The 15,873-nt window shown below is 46.0% G+C and overlaps 1 protein-coding gene across 1 annotated transcript in view; it reads right to left on the bottom strand.

Moving 5' to 3' along the window:
* The window catches only part of TMPRSS2 (transmembrane serine protease 2), a 140,259-nt gene that overhangs the window by 68,686 nt on the left and 55,700 nt on the right, over positions 1-15,873 (bottom strand). Inside the window, exon 2 of the mRNA XM_082245768.1 lies at positions 12,181-12,252. Coding sequence (XP_082101894.1) covers positions 12,181-12,192 — 12 coding nt within the window. The 5' untranslated portion in view covers positions 12,193-12,252. The remainder of the gene's footprint in view (positions 1-12,180; positions 12,253-15,873) is intronic.

Below are 15,873 nucleotides of genomic sequence, written 5' to 3'. Positions count from 1 at the left end.
TATTGCAATTCTTAGAAGTGAAAAATTCAGGAGCCGCATTGGAATAGAAACAAAATTTAAATTTGAATGCCAATTGTAATTTTCCGAATTTGGACGAGTTTAATTGAATTCGGAAAATTTTAATCAAATTCAGAAACTTATAAATTAAACTAAACAGATTCTGAAAACAAATTAAACTAAAATGAAATTTGTTTTTTAACTAATCGAAAAACAAATTTTTTCGTTCTGCACATGTCTATTTACGAGCAAATAAAGGCTCTTTTGACTTTCACTTTGTAGTCTGATGCCCATTAACACTATATTACCAAAAGTATTGGGACGCCTGCCTTTACACGCACATGAACTGTAAGGGCATCCCAGTCTTAGTCTGTAGGGTTCAATATTGAGTTGGCCCACCCTTTGCAGCTATAACAGTTTCAACTCTTCTGGGAAGGCTGTCCACAAGGTTTAGGAGTGTGTCTATGGGAATGTTTGACCATTCTTCCATAAGCGCATATGTGAGGTCAGGCACTGATGTTGGAAAAGAAGGCCTGGCTCGCAGTCTCCACTTTAATTTATCCCAAAAGGTGTTCTATTGGGTTGAGGTCAGGACTCAAGTTCCTCCACCCCAAACTCGCTCATCCATGTCTTTATGGACCTTGCTTTGTGCACTGGTCCAAATCATTTGGTGGAGGGGGAATTATGGTGTGGGGTTGTTTTTCAGGGGTTGGGCTTGGCCCTTTAGTTCCAGTGAAGGGAACTCTTAAGGAGTCAGCATAGCAAGACAATTTGGACAATTTCATGCTCCCAACTTTGTGGGAACAGTTTGGGGATGACCCTTCCTGTTCAAACATGACTGCGCACCAGTGCACAAAAGGATATACATTTTATTAAGGTACAGTGTCGCACGACCGTGCAATTGTCAGTTTAAGTAATGCAGTGCCGTATGGCAAAAAATGGCCTGGTCATGAAGGGAGGGGGGTATATCTTCCAGAGGTCAAGTGGTTATTTTTGAATAAAGCGCTGATGGAAATGCACTTGGCCTTTGCGCCCTTCTGCTTTGTTTGTGTTGTTCAAGATTCCCGGATCCTAAGAGGGTAGCACTGACGGCATTCCTGTCTCAGCAAAGAGCTGATTGGCTGCCATCCACTACAGTCTGTTTGGTTTCTCAGTGCTACGGTGCCAAGGTTTTCTTCCTCGTCGTGTCACCATGAAAAAGTATTTAAGTGCCTTATCACCAACAACTCAGTTTCGTCTGACGTGTTGATTTTATTTGTTTGAAACTGGCATTGGCCCTTTAGATTACTCATTAATCTTAAAATAAATAGAGAAAATATTAATTGTCTTATAAATGCCCAGGAAGTTCCAACTGCCAAAGTAGGTAGATAAGCAGTGTCCTGTAAGTGACCCCCTCAAGTAAAGCAACATCTATGATGAGAAATCAAAGCGTTACTCTGGGAAGCTTTTAAAAAAAAAAAAAAAAAAATGGATTTTTGTAAAATCTTACCGTAAAATCCTTTTCTCTTAGCTCATTGACAGACGTAGTCCTCGGTGATACAGCACCTTCGGGTTATGTTGCCTCCACAGGAGCAGGACTAGACAGGAAATTAAAAAACTCTGGCCACACCCTAGGGGCAGTCCCAGAGGGTATATCCTCTCTCTCTCTGCCTCAGCAAATCAGTTATGTGAAAAAGCAGTCTTTAGAGATTTTAACCCAACCCAACTCAAAAAAAAAAAAAACAGAGGGGCGGGGACTACGTCTGTCAATGAGCTAAGAGAAAAGGATTTTACGGTAAGATTTTACAAAAATCCATTTTTCTCTAGCGCTCATTGACAGACGTAGTCCTCGGTGATACAGCACCTTCGGGACGTCCCAGAGCAGTATCACAAATGAAGGGTGGGAAAATGAAAATCAAATCCCAATCTAGAAGGCCCAACCGGTGCCAACTAGAAGTTTACAATGCTCATCCTTAATGATGAGACTCAACAAAAAAGAGAAAAAAAACTTTTTTTTTTTTTTTTCAAACAGAAAAAATCCTCGAGGTAGACCACCGGTCTCCTCAAATTGCGGCCTGCAAAACCTTGCGGCCAAATGAGGCATCCGCCGATGCCGTCACATCAATTTTATAGAATTTTGTAAAGGTATGTACCGACGACCAGGTGGCCGCCTTACATACCTGGACCACTGACGCCTGATGGCGAAAGGCCCAAGAAGTACTGAGCGCTCGAGTGGAGTGCGCCCTAACAGGGAACGGAGGACTCTGACCCTTAATAGAATAAGCCTGTACCACCGTTTGTCTAATCCATTTGGCAATGGTCGCGGCAGATGCAGGCAAACCCTTACTGGGGCCATCCGTGATCACAAAAAGTGAATCCGTCTTACGGAACGATTCCGTAGCCTTCAGGTATACCCTGATTGCCCGAACCACATCTAAGGAATGCAACGCATGTTCCCGATGATGCTTGGGCTGAGGACACAAGGAAGGTAGTACAATATCTTCATTCAGATGAAAATCTGAAACCACCTTAGGAAGAAAAGATGGCTTAGGATGAAGTACTACCTTATCCCTATGAATCACTAGGTATGGGGACTGGCATGATAATGCAGCCAGTTCTGACACCCTGCGAGCAGAAGTGATAGCCACCAAGAAGGCCACCTTCTGGGATAAAGTAAGCAAGGGAATCTCCCTGATGTTTTCAAAAGGAGGTTTCTGTAGAACCGACAAAACCAAATTAAGATCCCAGGGCGGTAAGGGCGCGCGGACTGGTGGAGCCAGGTGCCGCACCCCCTGGATGAAATTCCGCACCAAGGACTTGGTAGCTAAAGGCTTCTAAAAGAAAATTGCTAATGCTGAAACTTGACCCTTGATGGTGCTCAAGGCTAGCTTCTGCTCAACCCCTTGTTGCAAAAAGGCCAATATTCGAGTCACCGAATAGGTACGTGGAGGAAATCCTAAAGATTCGCACCACGCAATATAAGTCTTCCATGTGTGATAATAGACCTTGCTGGAAGTCGCTTTCCTTGCTTTAATAAGGGTAGGAATGACTGAAGTAGACAAACCTCTGTCCTTCAGTACTTGGGTCTCGATGGCCAGGCCATTAAAACCAGCGACTGTAAAGCATGATGGTAAATTGGTCCTTGAGACCACAGACACTCCCTGAGACGAAGTTCCCACGGAACGTCTGCGACTAGCATGTCCAAGTCGGCCAGGCCGGCTTGAGGAGGCCAGCCTAGAATTTCTAGGACCACTGGAGCTGATAGAATCTGAACCAGGCGTCCCTAGAGGTATCTGGCCCCGACCATCCGAGAAAGTCTGGTCGTTTTCTGTTCCCACACATTTATCAGATACCTGATTGTTATCAGGGAGGGTGATCTTTTCTGGTTGAACCTCAGGGACCGAAGTCACCCGACTAGAGGCTACTTGGCCTATCTGGTCAACCAGATCCGATTCCTGTGAGGTATAGGGACTAATCTTAGGAAAAGGTAAAGGAAAAGATCTATTCAGGGAACGGTAACTACCGCTTCCTGTAGTACTTAAATGTTGGAAGGGAAGAATCGCACCGGTAGTAGTGGTTGATGCTCGATCTAATGTCCTGAATACCGGTGAAAACGTCCCCCCACCCTGAAACCGGGTGGGGGCGCACCTTCAGGCTGTGTACTCCTTTGCTTCGGGTTTGGCTGGGTTGGTCCTCTGCTTGTCCGACCAGCCCTTCTTGAACCCTCCTGGAGGAGTCTTGCCTTTCCCGCTAGTACCAGCCGGGCGCCCTTTATGGGCGGTAAAGAAAGGTCCTCGCTTGTTGCGAGGTCCCTTAGCTTTAGCAGCCTGTGGCAAAAAAGTGCTCTTGCCCCCAGTGGCATCCTTAATGATTTCATCTAGGTTGGCCCCAAATAGACGATTCCCCTGAAAAGGGAGATTTGTCAAGGTCTTTTTGGAACCTAGGTCAGCTGACCAGCATTTTAACCACAGCACACGTCTGAGGATCACCGCTGACATAGATGCATGCCCTAATAAGGGAGTAGTGTCCAAGGCTGCGTCACAGATAAACTGTAGCCCTTGTATAATCTGTTCCATCAAATCAGATGTCTCCTGGGGAATATCTTTTCCCCTAAGGTCTTGGCGTACCATTCTCGCCCATTCCGTAAGTGTCTGGGAAACTAGACCAATAACAATTACTGGTCTAAATGCTGACCCTATCAGAGAGAAGATGGTGCGGGACTCTGCTTCCATCTTTCGATCCACCGGATCCTTAAAGGACGAAGTGTCCTCCACTGGGATAACCGTGGCTTTATTCAGCCTGGAAATAGGTGGATCCACCACTGGTGGTACCGTCCATTTCTTAATGATGGATTCCTCAAACGGATAGCGTCTAGCAATACGCTTGGAAATAGTAAAGGTACGTTTAGAATGCTCCCATTCTCCTTTAATCTGATTACCGAAACACTTGGGTACAGGAAAAACCTTCACCGTTTTGATGGGCTTATTAGTACCAAAAGGAATCTCTGTTTCAGTTGCCTCTGCCGGTAAAGCCTCAAGTTTTAAGGTTTCCTGCACTGCCACAACTAGTGCGTCCACCAATGCTTCTTCCTGAATTATAGCGGGAGAAGAGGCGTCCTCCTCACTGTCTGAGGGGGCTTTACCTGAGACAACAGCCCTTGCAGAGGAACCTGCAACTGCAGTGACCATCTCTGAATCTGAGTCAGAGGTGTCAGATAGTATAGGGGTAGGTCGCTTCCTTGACCCCCGTCCCTGACAGGCCGCCTCCACCCGAGCCACCATAGACTCCAAAATTGCTGTAAATGACTCTACACTCTGTGCACCGGCGGGTCCCGTGGCCCCCTCGAGGGAAACAGGTGGGGGAATATGTGTGGCAGGGTCCATGATAATTCCAGTCACTTTCCTGGATAATATAATTCAAAATTAAAAAACTTTTTTTTTTTTTCCAGACCCCCAGCGCCACAAAAAGCCCCTTAGTGTTACCTGCTAGGGATCCCTATCGAGAGAGAGAGAGAGATAGACCCCCAGGCTCACCACTTGATGCTCAGAGTTTAACTGCAACAGGTTACAGCGCTGTCTTGACAAACAGGAAGTCTTTTGGCTGGCTGCCCAGGAAGAAAGGAGGCGGCTCCGCCCCTCTGCACGCCTTCCGGCGCCTCCCCTAGCTCCACGAGGTGTTTGGATCACCTCAAACATGGCCGCCCCCATGCTGGAGACACGAGGCTACGCCAAAATGGCGGCTCGTGCGATCCAGCAAAAAAAATGGCGGCGGCCTGTACTGAATAGCGGTGTGCTGCAGGGCACACAACACTCTCTCTGCATGGGGATTTGGCGTGGTTGGCGGTACCGGCCCTGGCGGACCGCATGGCCATTCGGGAGGCCTGCTAATAGCTGGAGATCTGATTAGGAAGGCAGTCTACATGTCCGTGGCTTCTGACTGGTAGGTAGCTTATTCTTATCACCGTAAGATTCCCAGAATGCCACTGATTACAATCTTTTTAACATGTATACAATTAGATTGTTAGCTCCCAAACCAAGCCTCCTGGCTTTTTGCACATAAAATCACACTCAAAGTAGGAGGATCTGTGTCATTTATAGGATAGAGAGGGACTCTATCTTACCATACAGAGAGGGGCCCGCGTTCACCACAAGACCCGTCAGGGGAAAAGGGGGAACATACTACTCACCATACCGGAACCAGGCGGGCACCAACTCCTGACAGTACCCCTCTCCACCGGGGCGGGAGGGCTGTCGACCAATACGGACGCCGTGACTCATGGTCTTTGGCGTTTCAGCGAGACGTTTAACTCGCGGGGTCAGTCCTTTAATGGGACTTTGTCGCGGCCGACCCAGCGCGGAGCTATGGCCTGCACGCGCTTGTAGGCTGAACTGGGGTGACCACCGGATCTCAACATCCAGCCCGTCGCCCAGTTCAGCTTTCTTGCTTGAAGATCTCACAGGAACACTGGAGAAAAAAGCTGTCTAAAAAATCTTTTAAGAAAAAAATCTTGCCAGGACCTAAGATCCCAGCAAGGTATCTAGGTCCTTACTCCTAACTAGACAGAAAATAACTGATTTGCTGAGGCAGAGAGAGAGAGGATATACCCTCTGGGACTGCCCCTAGGGTGTGGCCAGAGTTTTTTAATTTCCTGTCTAGTCCTGCTCCTGTGGAGGCAACATAACCCGAAGGTGCTGTATCACCGAGGACTACGTCTGTCAATGAGCGCTAGAGAAAAGATATTTGTCCCCCAGGGCAGGGGTCACCAACCCCTGACCTCAGTCCGGGACTTGTTGGTGGCCATGCTGCACAGCAGGCGGTGAGCAGCGACTGCAGTCCGCACGGGGCTATCACAGATTGCAGTTACCGTTCACCTCCTGCTGCGCAGCCATGCCCATGTTTCCTTTCCCGACTCCCTCATCTGATGATGTCATCTGCAGGGCAGGGGGCGCTGCAGATCAGAATGGAGAGCTCCTTCTGTCTCCTGCCCTGCTGATAGAATGAGGTCATCGGCCGGGCAAGCGGGGGAGCTGGGAGAGGACACAAGGACTGATACCAGCCTCTGCCCTGCCAAAGGGTAGGAGGAGTCTTGTGCAGGGGAGGCAGAGATTGGAATAGGGAAGTATCATGTTAGAGATGAAAAGGGGGGGGGGGTACTGCAGAGGCACTGTAAAATAACTATAAAGGGCACTGTAATCATTATAGTGCCCCTTTACATCACAGTGCCCCATGTACAGGGCAGTCCCCTTTATATCACAGCCCCCCTTTACAGTGAAGTCCTCTTTAAATTACAGTGCCCCCTTTACATAACAGTCCCCTTTACATCACAGCCCCCCCCCCTTTTACAGTGCAGTCCCCTTTACATCACAGTGCCCCCTTTAAAGAGCAGTCTTCTTTACATCACACAGTGCCTCCTTTACACTACAGTGCAGTCCCCTTTACATCACAATGCCTCCTTTACAGCAGTCCCACAGTGTCCTCTGTTCCCCTTCACATCACAGCCCCCCTTTATATTACAGTGTTTCTTTACAGAGCAGTCCTTGTCGCATTGATGTAAAGGGGGGGCACTCCGATGTAAAGGGGGGGGCACTTCGAAGTAAAGGGAGGGGGGCAACTCCGATGTAAAGGGGGGGCAACTCCAATGTAAGGGGGGGCAACTCCAATGTAAGAGGGGGGGGGGCAACTCCAATGTAAGGGGGGGGGGCAACTCCAATGTAAAGGGGGGGGCAACTCCAATGTAAAGGGGGGGCAACTCCAATGTAAAGGGGGGGGCAACTCCAATGTAAAGGGGGGGGCAACTCCAATGTAAAGGGGGGGCAATTCCAATGTAAAGGGGGGGGCAACTCCAATGTAAAGGGGACTGCACTGTAGAGAAAAACACTAATGTAAGGGGGGCACTGTGATGTAAAGGGGACTGCACTGTAGAGAAAAACACTAATGTAAAGGGGGCACTGTGATGTAAAGGGGACTGCACTGTAAAGGAACACTAATCTAACACTGATATAAATGGGGAGACTGTGCTGTAAGGGGGGGGGGGGGTTGTGTTTTAAAGGAGGGCTAAGGACAGACTCAGTGAATATCCCATCCCATCGGCAGGCTGTACCATCGCCAAACACGATCCATTCAGGTGAATGGGGCTACATCACAACCACCCTGCAACTGCATGCACATGGTGGTTCAGCCTATTCAGGGTCGAAATAGGTGGTAAGAAGGTGACATACCACCCACCCACTACCTGTAAACTGCCCTCTGAAAAGCAATTTACTGCAGATCCACTTTTCTGAGGGGTGGCAAGGGTTGTCACTCATGTGAATGAGCTCTTTAGCAATTTATGTGCTCATTTTTCTTTGAGGATAAATCTCCTTTTAGGGCCGGTTCACACCAGAACGCGGTGCAGGAAAGGCGCCTTCGTGCACGTTTCAGGTACCGCGTTCAAATGCAATGCCTTTGCAATCTGCTGCAGGTGACAACCGATTGTTAACTGCACCCCAAACGCAGATTGCAAATGCAGTACGATGCAATTTGTTGCACATGCCTACTTTTTCTGCATTCCAGTGCAATTTGAATCGCACAGGAATTGCACAGAAAAGCGGACCGCGGTCCTGGGAGATTCAAGTGTAAACCTGCAAAATAAAAAACTATGCAATATATCTCTGCTATACATGCACATTTCCCCCATGTATGGCCTCTTTACAAGTACTGCAGGTTAGGAACCTATAAATTCAAATAAATTAATATATTAAAAAATTCTAATTACATAAGCTTTATCCAAATAATATAAAGTGAATCGACAGTAATTATGCAATTTTTAAGTAGTCCAAATTAACGTATAATACTTTCCTCAATAAACATGTCCAAAGTACAATCCGGGAAAAAAATAAAAAAATGTATACAGTACCTTGTAAAAGTATTCATACCCCTTGAAATTTTCCACATTTTGTCATATTACAACCAAAAATGTAAATTTATTTTATTGAGATTTTATGTGATAGACAAACAAAAGTGGCACATAATTGTGAAGTGGAAGAAAAATGATAAATGGTTTTTAGAATTATTTACAAATAAATATGTGAAAAGTGTGGCGTGCATTTGTATTCAGACCCCCTGAGTCAATACTTTGTAGAACCCCCTTTCACTGCAAATACAGCTGCAAGTATTTTTGGGGATGTCTCTACCAGCTTTCCAAATCTAGAGAGTGAAATTTTTGCCCATTCTTCTTTGCAAAATATCTCAAGCTCTGTCAGATTGGATGGAGAGCATCTGTAAACAGCAATTTTCAAGTCTTGCCACAGATTCTCAATTGGATTTAGGTCTGGACTTTGACTGGGCCATTCTAACAAATGAATATGCTTTGATCTAAACCATTCCATTGTAGGTCTGGCTGTATGTTTAGGGTCGTTGTCCTGCTGGAAGGTGAACCTCCGTCCCAGTCTCAAGTCTTTTGCAAACTTGAACAGGTTTTCTTCTAAAGCCCCGTACACACACGCAGATCGTCTTCATACAAACGTCTGCGGACGAAAGATCTGCCGATTGTATGCGTGTTAGTATGGTGCCTCCGACAGCTGTCTGCACACAATCCGCGGACAAGAGTCTTTCTTGCAAACATGAAAATTTTTGTCTGCGGACACCAGAACGGACAATTGTTTGCCTGTCAGTACAGAAATCAGCCGACAGACCGCAGATTTGCAAGACTGGGCATGCTCAGAAAATAAAAAACACAGGGAAAGTTAACCATTACATGACATCACTTCTGCAGTCAGCTGAAGTCTGCAGACAAAATTCTTGTGCTGTCCTTGTGCTGTCTTTGCACTTTTCAACAGACACCGACATCCCGGGGAGAAAAGACGAACATTTGTATGACGACGATCTGCGTGTGTGTATGGGGCTTAAGATTACTCTGTATTTGGCTCCATCCATCTTCCCATCAACTCTGACCAGCCTCCCTGTCCCTGCTGAAGAAAAGCATCTCCACACCATGATGCTGCCACCACCATGTTTCACGGTGGGGATGATGTGTTCAGGGCGATGTGCAGTGTTAGTTTTCCGCCACACATAGTGTTTTGCTTTTAGGCCAAAAAGTTAAATTTTGGTCTCATCTGACCAGAGCACCTTCTTCCACATGTTTGCTGTGTCCCCCACATGGCTTCTCCCAAACTGCAAACAGGACTTCTTATGGCTTTCTTTCAACAATGGCTTTCTTCTGGCCACTCTTCCGTAAAAGGCCAGATTTGTGGAGTGCACGACTAATAGTTGTCCTGTGGACAGATTCTCCCACCTGAGCTGTGGATCTCTGCAGCTCCTCCAGAGTTACCATGGGCCTCTTGGCTGCTTCTCTGATGAATGCTCTCCTTCCCCGGCCTGTCAGTTTAGGTGGACGGCCATGTCTTGGTAGGTTTGCAGTTGTGCCATTCTCTTTCCATTTTCTGATGATGGATTGAACAGTGCTCTGTGAGATGTTCAAAGCTTGGGATATTTTTTTGATACTCTAACCCTGCTTTAAACTTCTCCACAATTTTATCCCTGACCGGTCTTTAACCCGGCCTTCATTCTCTGTTCACTAAAGCCTAGTACACACGCAACGATTATCGGCTGACCGATCGTCCGTCTTTTGTTGGTTGGAATGTGCCTAGACTGCACACAAATTTTCTCGCCCGACAAAATTCTACTTCAGAAGTGATGTCATGTGTTGGTTTGCTTTCTTTGTGTTCTTTCATCTCTGAGCATGCCCAGTCTTGCTCATCAGATTTTTGTCTGACGAAATCTGTACTGACTGCACAAAAATCGGCCGTGTTTTGACAGCAGACAAAAATTATATAGCCTGCACACCAGATTTTTTTCGGCCGAAAAGTCAGAGTCGGTTGTCGGAAACATCATACTAACAAGCCGAAAATCGGCAGATCGGTCGTCGGACGTGAATTCCCTGCCGATTTTCAACGCGTGTGTACGGGGCTTAAGGTTCTCTAACAAACCTCTGAGGACTTAAAAAAAAAAGCTGTATTTTTACTGAGATTAAAATTACACACAGGGGGACTCCATTTACGAATTAGGTGACTTCTGAAGGCAATTGGTTCCACTAGATTTTAGTTAGGGGTGTCAGAGTAAAGGGGGCTGAATACAATGCACCCCACTTTGAAAACCATTTATAATTTTTCTTCCACTTTACAATTATGTGCCACTTTGTGTTGGCCTATCACATAAAATCCCAATAAAATAAAATTTAAATTTTTGGTTGTAACATGACAAAATGTGGAAAATTTCAAGGGGTATGAATACTTTTTCAAGCCACTGTAATAATAACCAAAAAAAGTGGCAACCCATATACTTTCCTCCTCTAATTGTTCCAATGGTTAACCCCTTCATGCCACCTCCCAGCAGCCCTTTAAGTGGGCCTAAATGCCTGGGAGGCGGCACAGCTTTTCTTTTTTTTTTTTTTTTATAATGCAACTGCTGTGATTGGCTCTCAGGGTGGTCATGTGGTCAGAAGCCTTGACCGACAGCTTGGTCAGCGTGCTTGGATCAGACTGAGTGCGCACTTAGCACAAGACATCAGTTCACCGTGGATGCATATGTGCAGCAGCTGGGTGTTAAAGCCCACTATTCCTGCCGCTGCGTATTTGCATAACGCACCCATTGTGTACAGGCACATTGTAAACAATAGGCTGCATTTTAGATCAGTAAAAAAAAAAAACAAAAAAAAAAAAAAAAACAAAAAAAACACAGTACTGAGCTTTTTCAAGCTGCAGTGTGCAAGAGGCCTAATACCAGTGCTGGAACCAGAGGTGTAACTAGAACCTTCAGGGCCCTGATGCAAGAAACCATGAAGGGCCCCCCAGACCCCTGGCCAGGGCCCTTACCTTCAAGCCCAGGGCTCTTCCCACTAATCCTGGGGCTCTTTACTCTCGTTGCATGGCCTTTTATTATGGTCCCGCAGCAGGATTCTTTCACAAGTTCTGCAGTGGCCCCCCTTCCTGCAATCTTGGGGCCTCCCCACAGTGGTGCAATGCCAGGGCCCGGTCGCAAGTGTGACCTTTGCAATCCTGGAAGTTTACCCACTGGTTTGCTACCGGGCCCCCTGGAGCATGGGGCCCGGTAGCAGTTGCAACCCCTGCAACCCCTGTAGTTACGCCCCTGGCTGGAACAAGGTCACCCAGAACCCAGGCGAACATGCCAAACTGCGGCCTCCCCCCCAAAAAAATGTATGGAGCATTATGTGTCAGCAAGTATCCCCCCCCCCCCGAAAAAAAAAATAAAAAAATTACCCCTCCTAGTCAAAGCCTCCAAAGACACAATCTCAAAATCCAAATCCCCCTCCTAGCACAAATATCCCCCCTCTTGGCACAAACACGAAAAAAAAAAAAAACACAAACACACACACACTCCTCCTAGCAAAAATCCCACCCCCCCCCTCTACCATATCACACAACCCCCAAATCAATCTTCCTAGCACACACCCAAATTTCCCCTTTCTAGAACAGAGCTTACCCCCCTGCTGACCCCCAAATTCCTTCTCCCAACACAAGTCCCCTCCCCCCTCAATCTCCCCGCAGTGACCCTCCAACTCACATGATACCACAGTGCCCAGGGCAGCCGTCCCTCCTGCCCACCCCTTGTCCTGACCCTGTCTAATACTCCAATCTCGTTCCAGCAAAGGAAGAAAGAAACAGCCATGCAAGCAACAGAATGTATTAAACATAATTTGTAACATACCGGTGTGTACATCTTTGGGATGAGACAAGATAGTGGATAGAATTGACACCCTGAGATACTTTACTGCATGGTCTGAAAAGAGAGAAAAAAAAAAAAAAAAGAAGATTATTACTGTGAGCCAAATTACCTCAATGTCATATACTCTATATACACCCATACATACAACCAGTGCCGGGACAAGGTCACCCAGCGCAAAGATGCAAAACTGTGCCCCCCCCCCCCTTTCCTTACTGTAAGGGCTCTTTCACACGGGCGGTCCGGTCAGATCCGCCTGTCAGTTTTTTAGGCGGATCTGATCGGATCCTCCATGCAGCTCTATGGGGCAGCGGGTGTCAGCGGAGGTCACCTCCGCTGACACCCGCTGTCATCCGCATACGATCCTGTGCTGAAATCTGGGACGGATGGAAACCCTATTTTTCCATCCGTTCAGTAATCGGAGCGGATCTGATGAGAGCGGACAAGCGGTCCGCTCTCATCCGATCCCCCATAGAGGGCAGCGGGTGCTGAGACACCTCCCTCTCCGCTCTGCAAGCGGAGACGGAGCTGTCATCCGCCCGGCTCAGCGGGGATCGCGGATCGATCCCCGCTGAGCAACACGGATCCGCCTGCGGAGGCGGACCGTGTGAAAGAAGCCTAAGGGTCAAGGTGCCCCCATCCTTGCAATAAACCATTGCGCCCAGGGCAGCCGTCCCTCCTGCCCACCCCTTGTCCTGGCCCTGCATACAAACTGTAAAACTGAATTCAAGGTATAGATATTATTGCATAGTTGGTCCAGCTTGGAGCATGCATTTGAAATACCTATGGGATGCTCGTGGCAGTGGAGAATCATTGTAGTAGTTGCAGCTACTACAGTGATTGCCAGGAGTCGCCTGGTCCTTTCGGAGAAACCATAGGCGCAATTCACAGAACGTCTTGGTCTCATGAATACAAATGTTTACATGCTAAAATGTCCTCTAGAACAGGGTTTCTCATCCAAAATAATAGGACAGCCTATTTTGGAGGGGCACCCCTGAAACATCCATACACATAGAACACCCAACGTTAAAGGTTTTTTTTTTCCAAAGCAAAATACACTTTTGCAAACTGGTACTGACTAGGCAAGGATGTATATTGTCACCTTACTTATTTAACCTATATGCAGAGTACATCATGCGAATTGCCAGGATTGACGAATCACAAACTGGAATGAAGATCACAGGGAGAAATAACAACCTGAGATATGCAGACGATGCCACACTAATGGCAGGAGGTGAAGAACAACTAAAGAGTCTCTTAACCACTTTACCACCGGAGTATTTTGCTGTCTTACGTCCAGGCCACTTTTTGCAATTCGGCACTGTGCGAATTTAACTGACAATTGCGCGGTCATGCAACGCCGTACCCAAACAAAATTGACGTCCTTTTTTTCCCACAAACAGAGCTTTCTTTTGGTGGTATTTGAGCACCTCTGCGATTTTCATTTTTTGCGATATTAATAAAAAAAAGCGACAATTTTGAAAAAAATAACAATATTTTTCTACTTTGACAGTTAAAAAATATCCAATATATTCAATTTTTTGTCATATATTTAGGCCAAAATGTATTTAGCTACATGTCTTTGACAAAAAAATTCTCAATGAGCGTATTTTTAACCGCTTTAAGACCGAAAGATTTTACCCCATTCCTGACCAGGCCATATTTTGCGATTCGGCACTGCATTACTTTAACAGACAATTGCGCGGTCGTGCAACGCTGTACCCAAATTAAATTTATGTCCTTATTTTCCCCACAAATAGAGCTTTCTTTTGGTGGTATTTGATCACCTGTGCGATTTTTACTTTTTGCGCTATAAACAAAAAGAGCCACAATTTTGAAAAAATAATATTTTTCACATTTTTTTTTATATGAAATCCCCCCCCCCCCCCCAAAAAAAAAAAAATGTTTTAACATTTTAGGCCAATTTGTTTTCTGCTACATATTTTTGGTAAAAAAAAAAAAAGACGCAATAAGTGTATTTTGATTGGTTTGCGCAAAAGTTATCACAACTAATAGCTACGGGAAATTTATGTAATTTTTATTGTTTTTTTTTAAACGAGTAATGGTGGCGATCTGCGATTTTTTTTGCGGGACTGCGGCATTGCGACGGACAGATCGGACCCTTGACTGACATTTTTGACACTTTTGGGGGTACCAGTGATATTGCTACAGTAATCAGTGCTATACATATGCACTGTTACTGTAAAATGACACTGGCAGGGAAGGGGTTAACTTATTGGTGATCAAGGGGTTAATGCATGCCTGGTGCTTACTGACGTGTGTGGGGGGAGGGGACTGTGTGACACAGGGACAGATCGCAGGTTCAGCTATGCTGAATCCTGCAATCTGTCCCTGCCTGTCACTTAGGAGATCCGCCCGCTTTGTTTACACAAGCGGGCGGATCTCCTCACTCGATCCCCGACGATCGTTGTGTCTGAATACAGCGGGAGCGCGCGCGCGCCGCCCACGAGGGGAGGAGTCCAGCGACGTAGACCTACGTCGCTGGATGACAACGAGCCACTTTGCCGCAGTACGCTTCATGTGAGTGGTCGGCAAGTGGTTAATGAAGGTGAAAGAGGAAAGCACAAAAGCTGGCCTGAAATTGAACATTAAAAGACTAAGATCATGTCAGTTTACATCACTGTTGCCTATGTTTAGGCTCCCTCCCCTTTTTTCTTTTGCTGTTGTATCTTATTGCAAAAAATCTTTCTAATAAAAACTATTGAAAGTATAAAACTCAGATCATGGCAGCCAGTCCCATCACTCCTTGGCATATAGAAGAAGAAATTGAAACAGTTTTATCTTCCTAGGCTCCAAGATCACGGCAGGACAGTGACTGCAGCCATGAAATTAAGAGACGCTTGCTTCTTTGGAGGAAAGCAATGGCAAACCTAGACAATATAAAAAGCAGAGACCCTACCGACAAAATGCTGTCTAGTCAAAGCTATGGTATCCCCAGTAGTAAACTACGGCTATAAAAGTTGGACTATAAGGAAGGCTGAACGCCGAAGAGGTGATGCTTTTGAACTATGGTGTTGGAGAAGACTCTTAAAAGTCCCTTGGATGGCAAGAAGATCAAACTAGTCAATCCTGAAGGAAATCAACCCTGAATATTCACTGGAAGGACAAATCCTGAAGCTGAAACTCAAAAACTTTGGCCACCTAATGTGAAGAGAGGACTCTTTGAAAAATACCCTGATGCTGGGAAACATGGAAGGAAAAAAGGAGAGGACAAAAGAAATAGGATAGCATCATCGAAACAAAAAACATGAAGTTAAGCAAGTAGAAAATAAAAGAACTCAAGGGTGGTAGTCTTCAGTCTAGTCCAAAATGGACCAAAGGCTGATAACCCATCACCCCATGTAAGTGGGATTTTAACAGCTATGGGATGGTCTGTAGTAAACATACAATTAATTTAGTAGAAAAATATTCCTTTATTAAAGTGCATTAACAATACATATTAAAATAGTAATGTGCAAGCATATAAAAATTACATATACAATGCATCAAGGATGTATAGCAAGAAACATGTGAGAAGATACAGTGTGACTTAATAAGTCTTACATGTTTCGCCGAGGCAGAAAAGCTCTCATATTGGCTTCTTCAGGGACCAAAATGATGGAGTCACACCACTGTTTCTAAATGATGTTAGAGGAGCATAGGCAACTCTCTCCACGG

This window comes from Pelophylax lessonae (genome assembly GCF_965119305.1).
Source record: "Pelophylax lessonae genome assembly, chromosome: 2".
NCBI lineage: Eukaryota > Metazoa > Chordata > Amphibia > Anura > Ranidae > Pelophylax > Pelophylax lessonae.
This window is presented reverse-complemented; position numbering and strand designations above follow the sequence as displayed.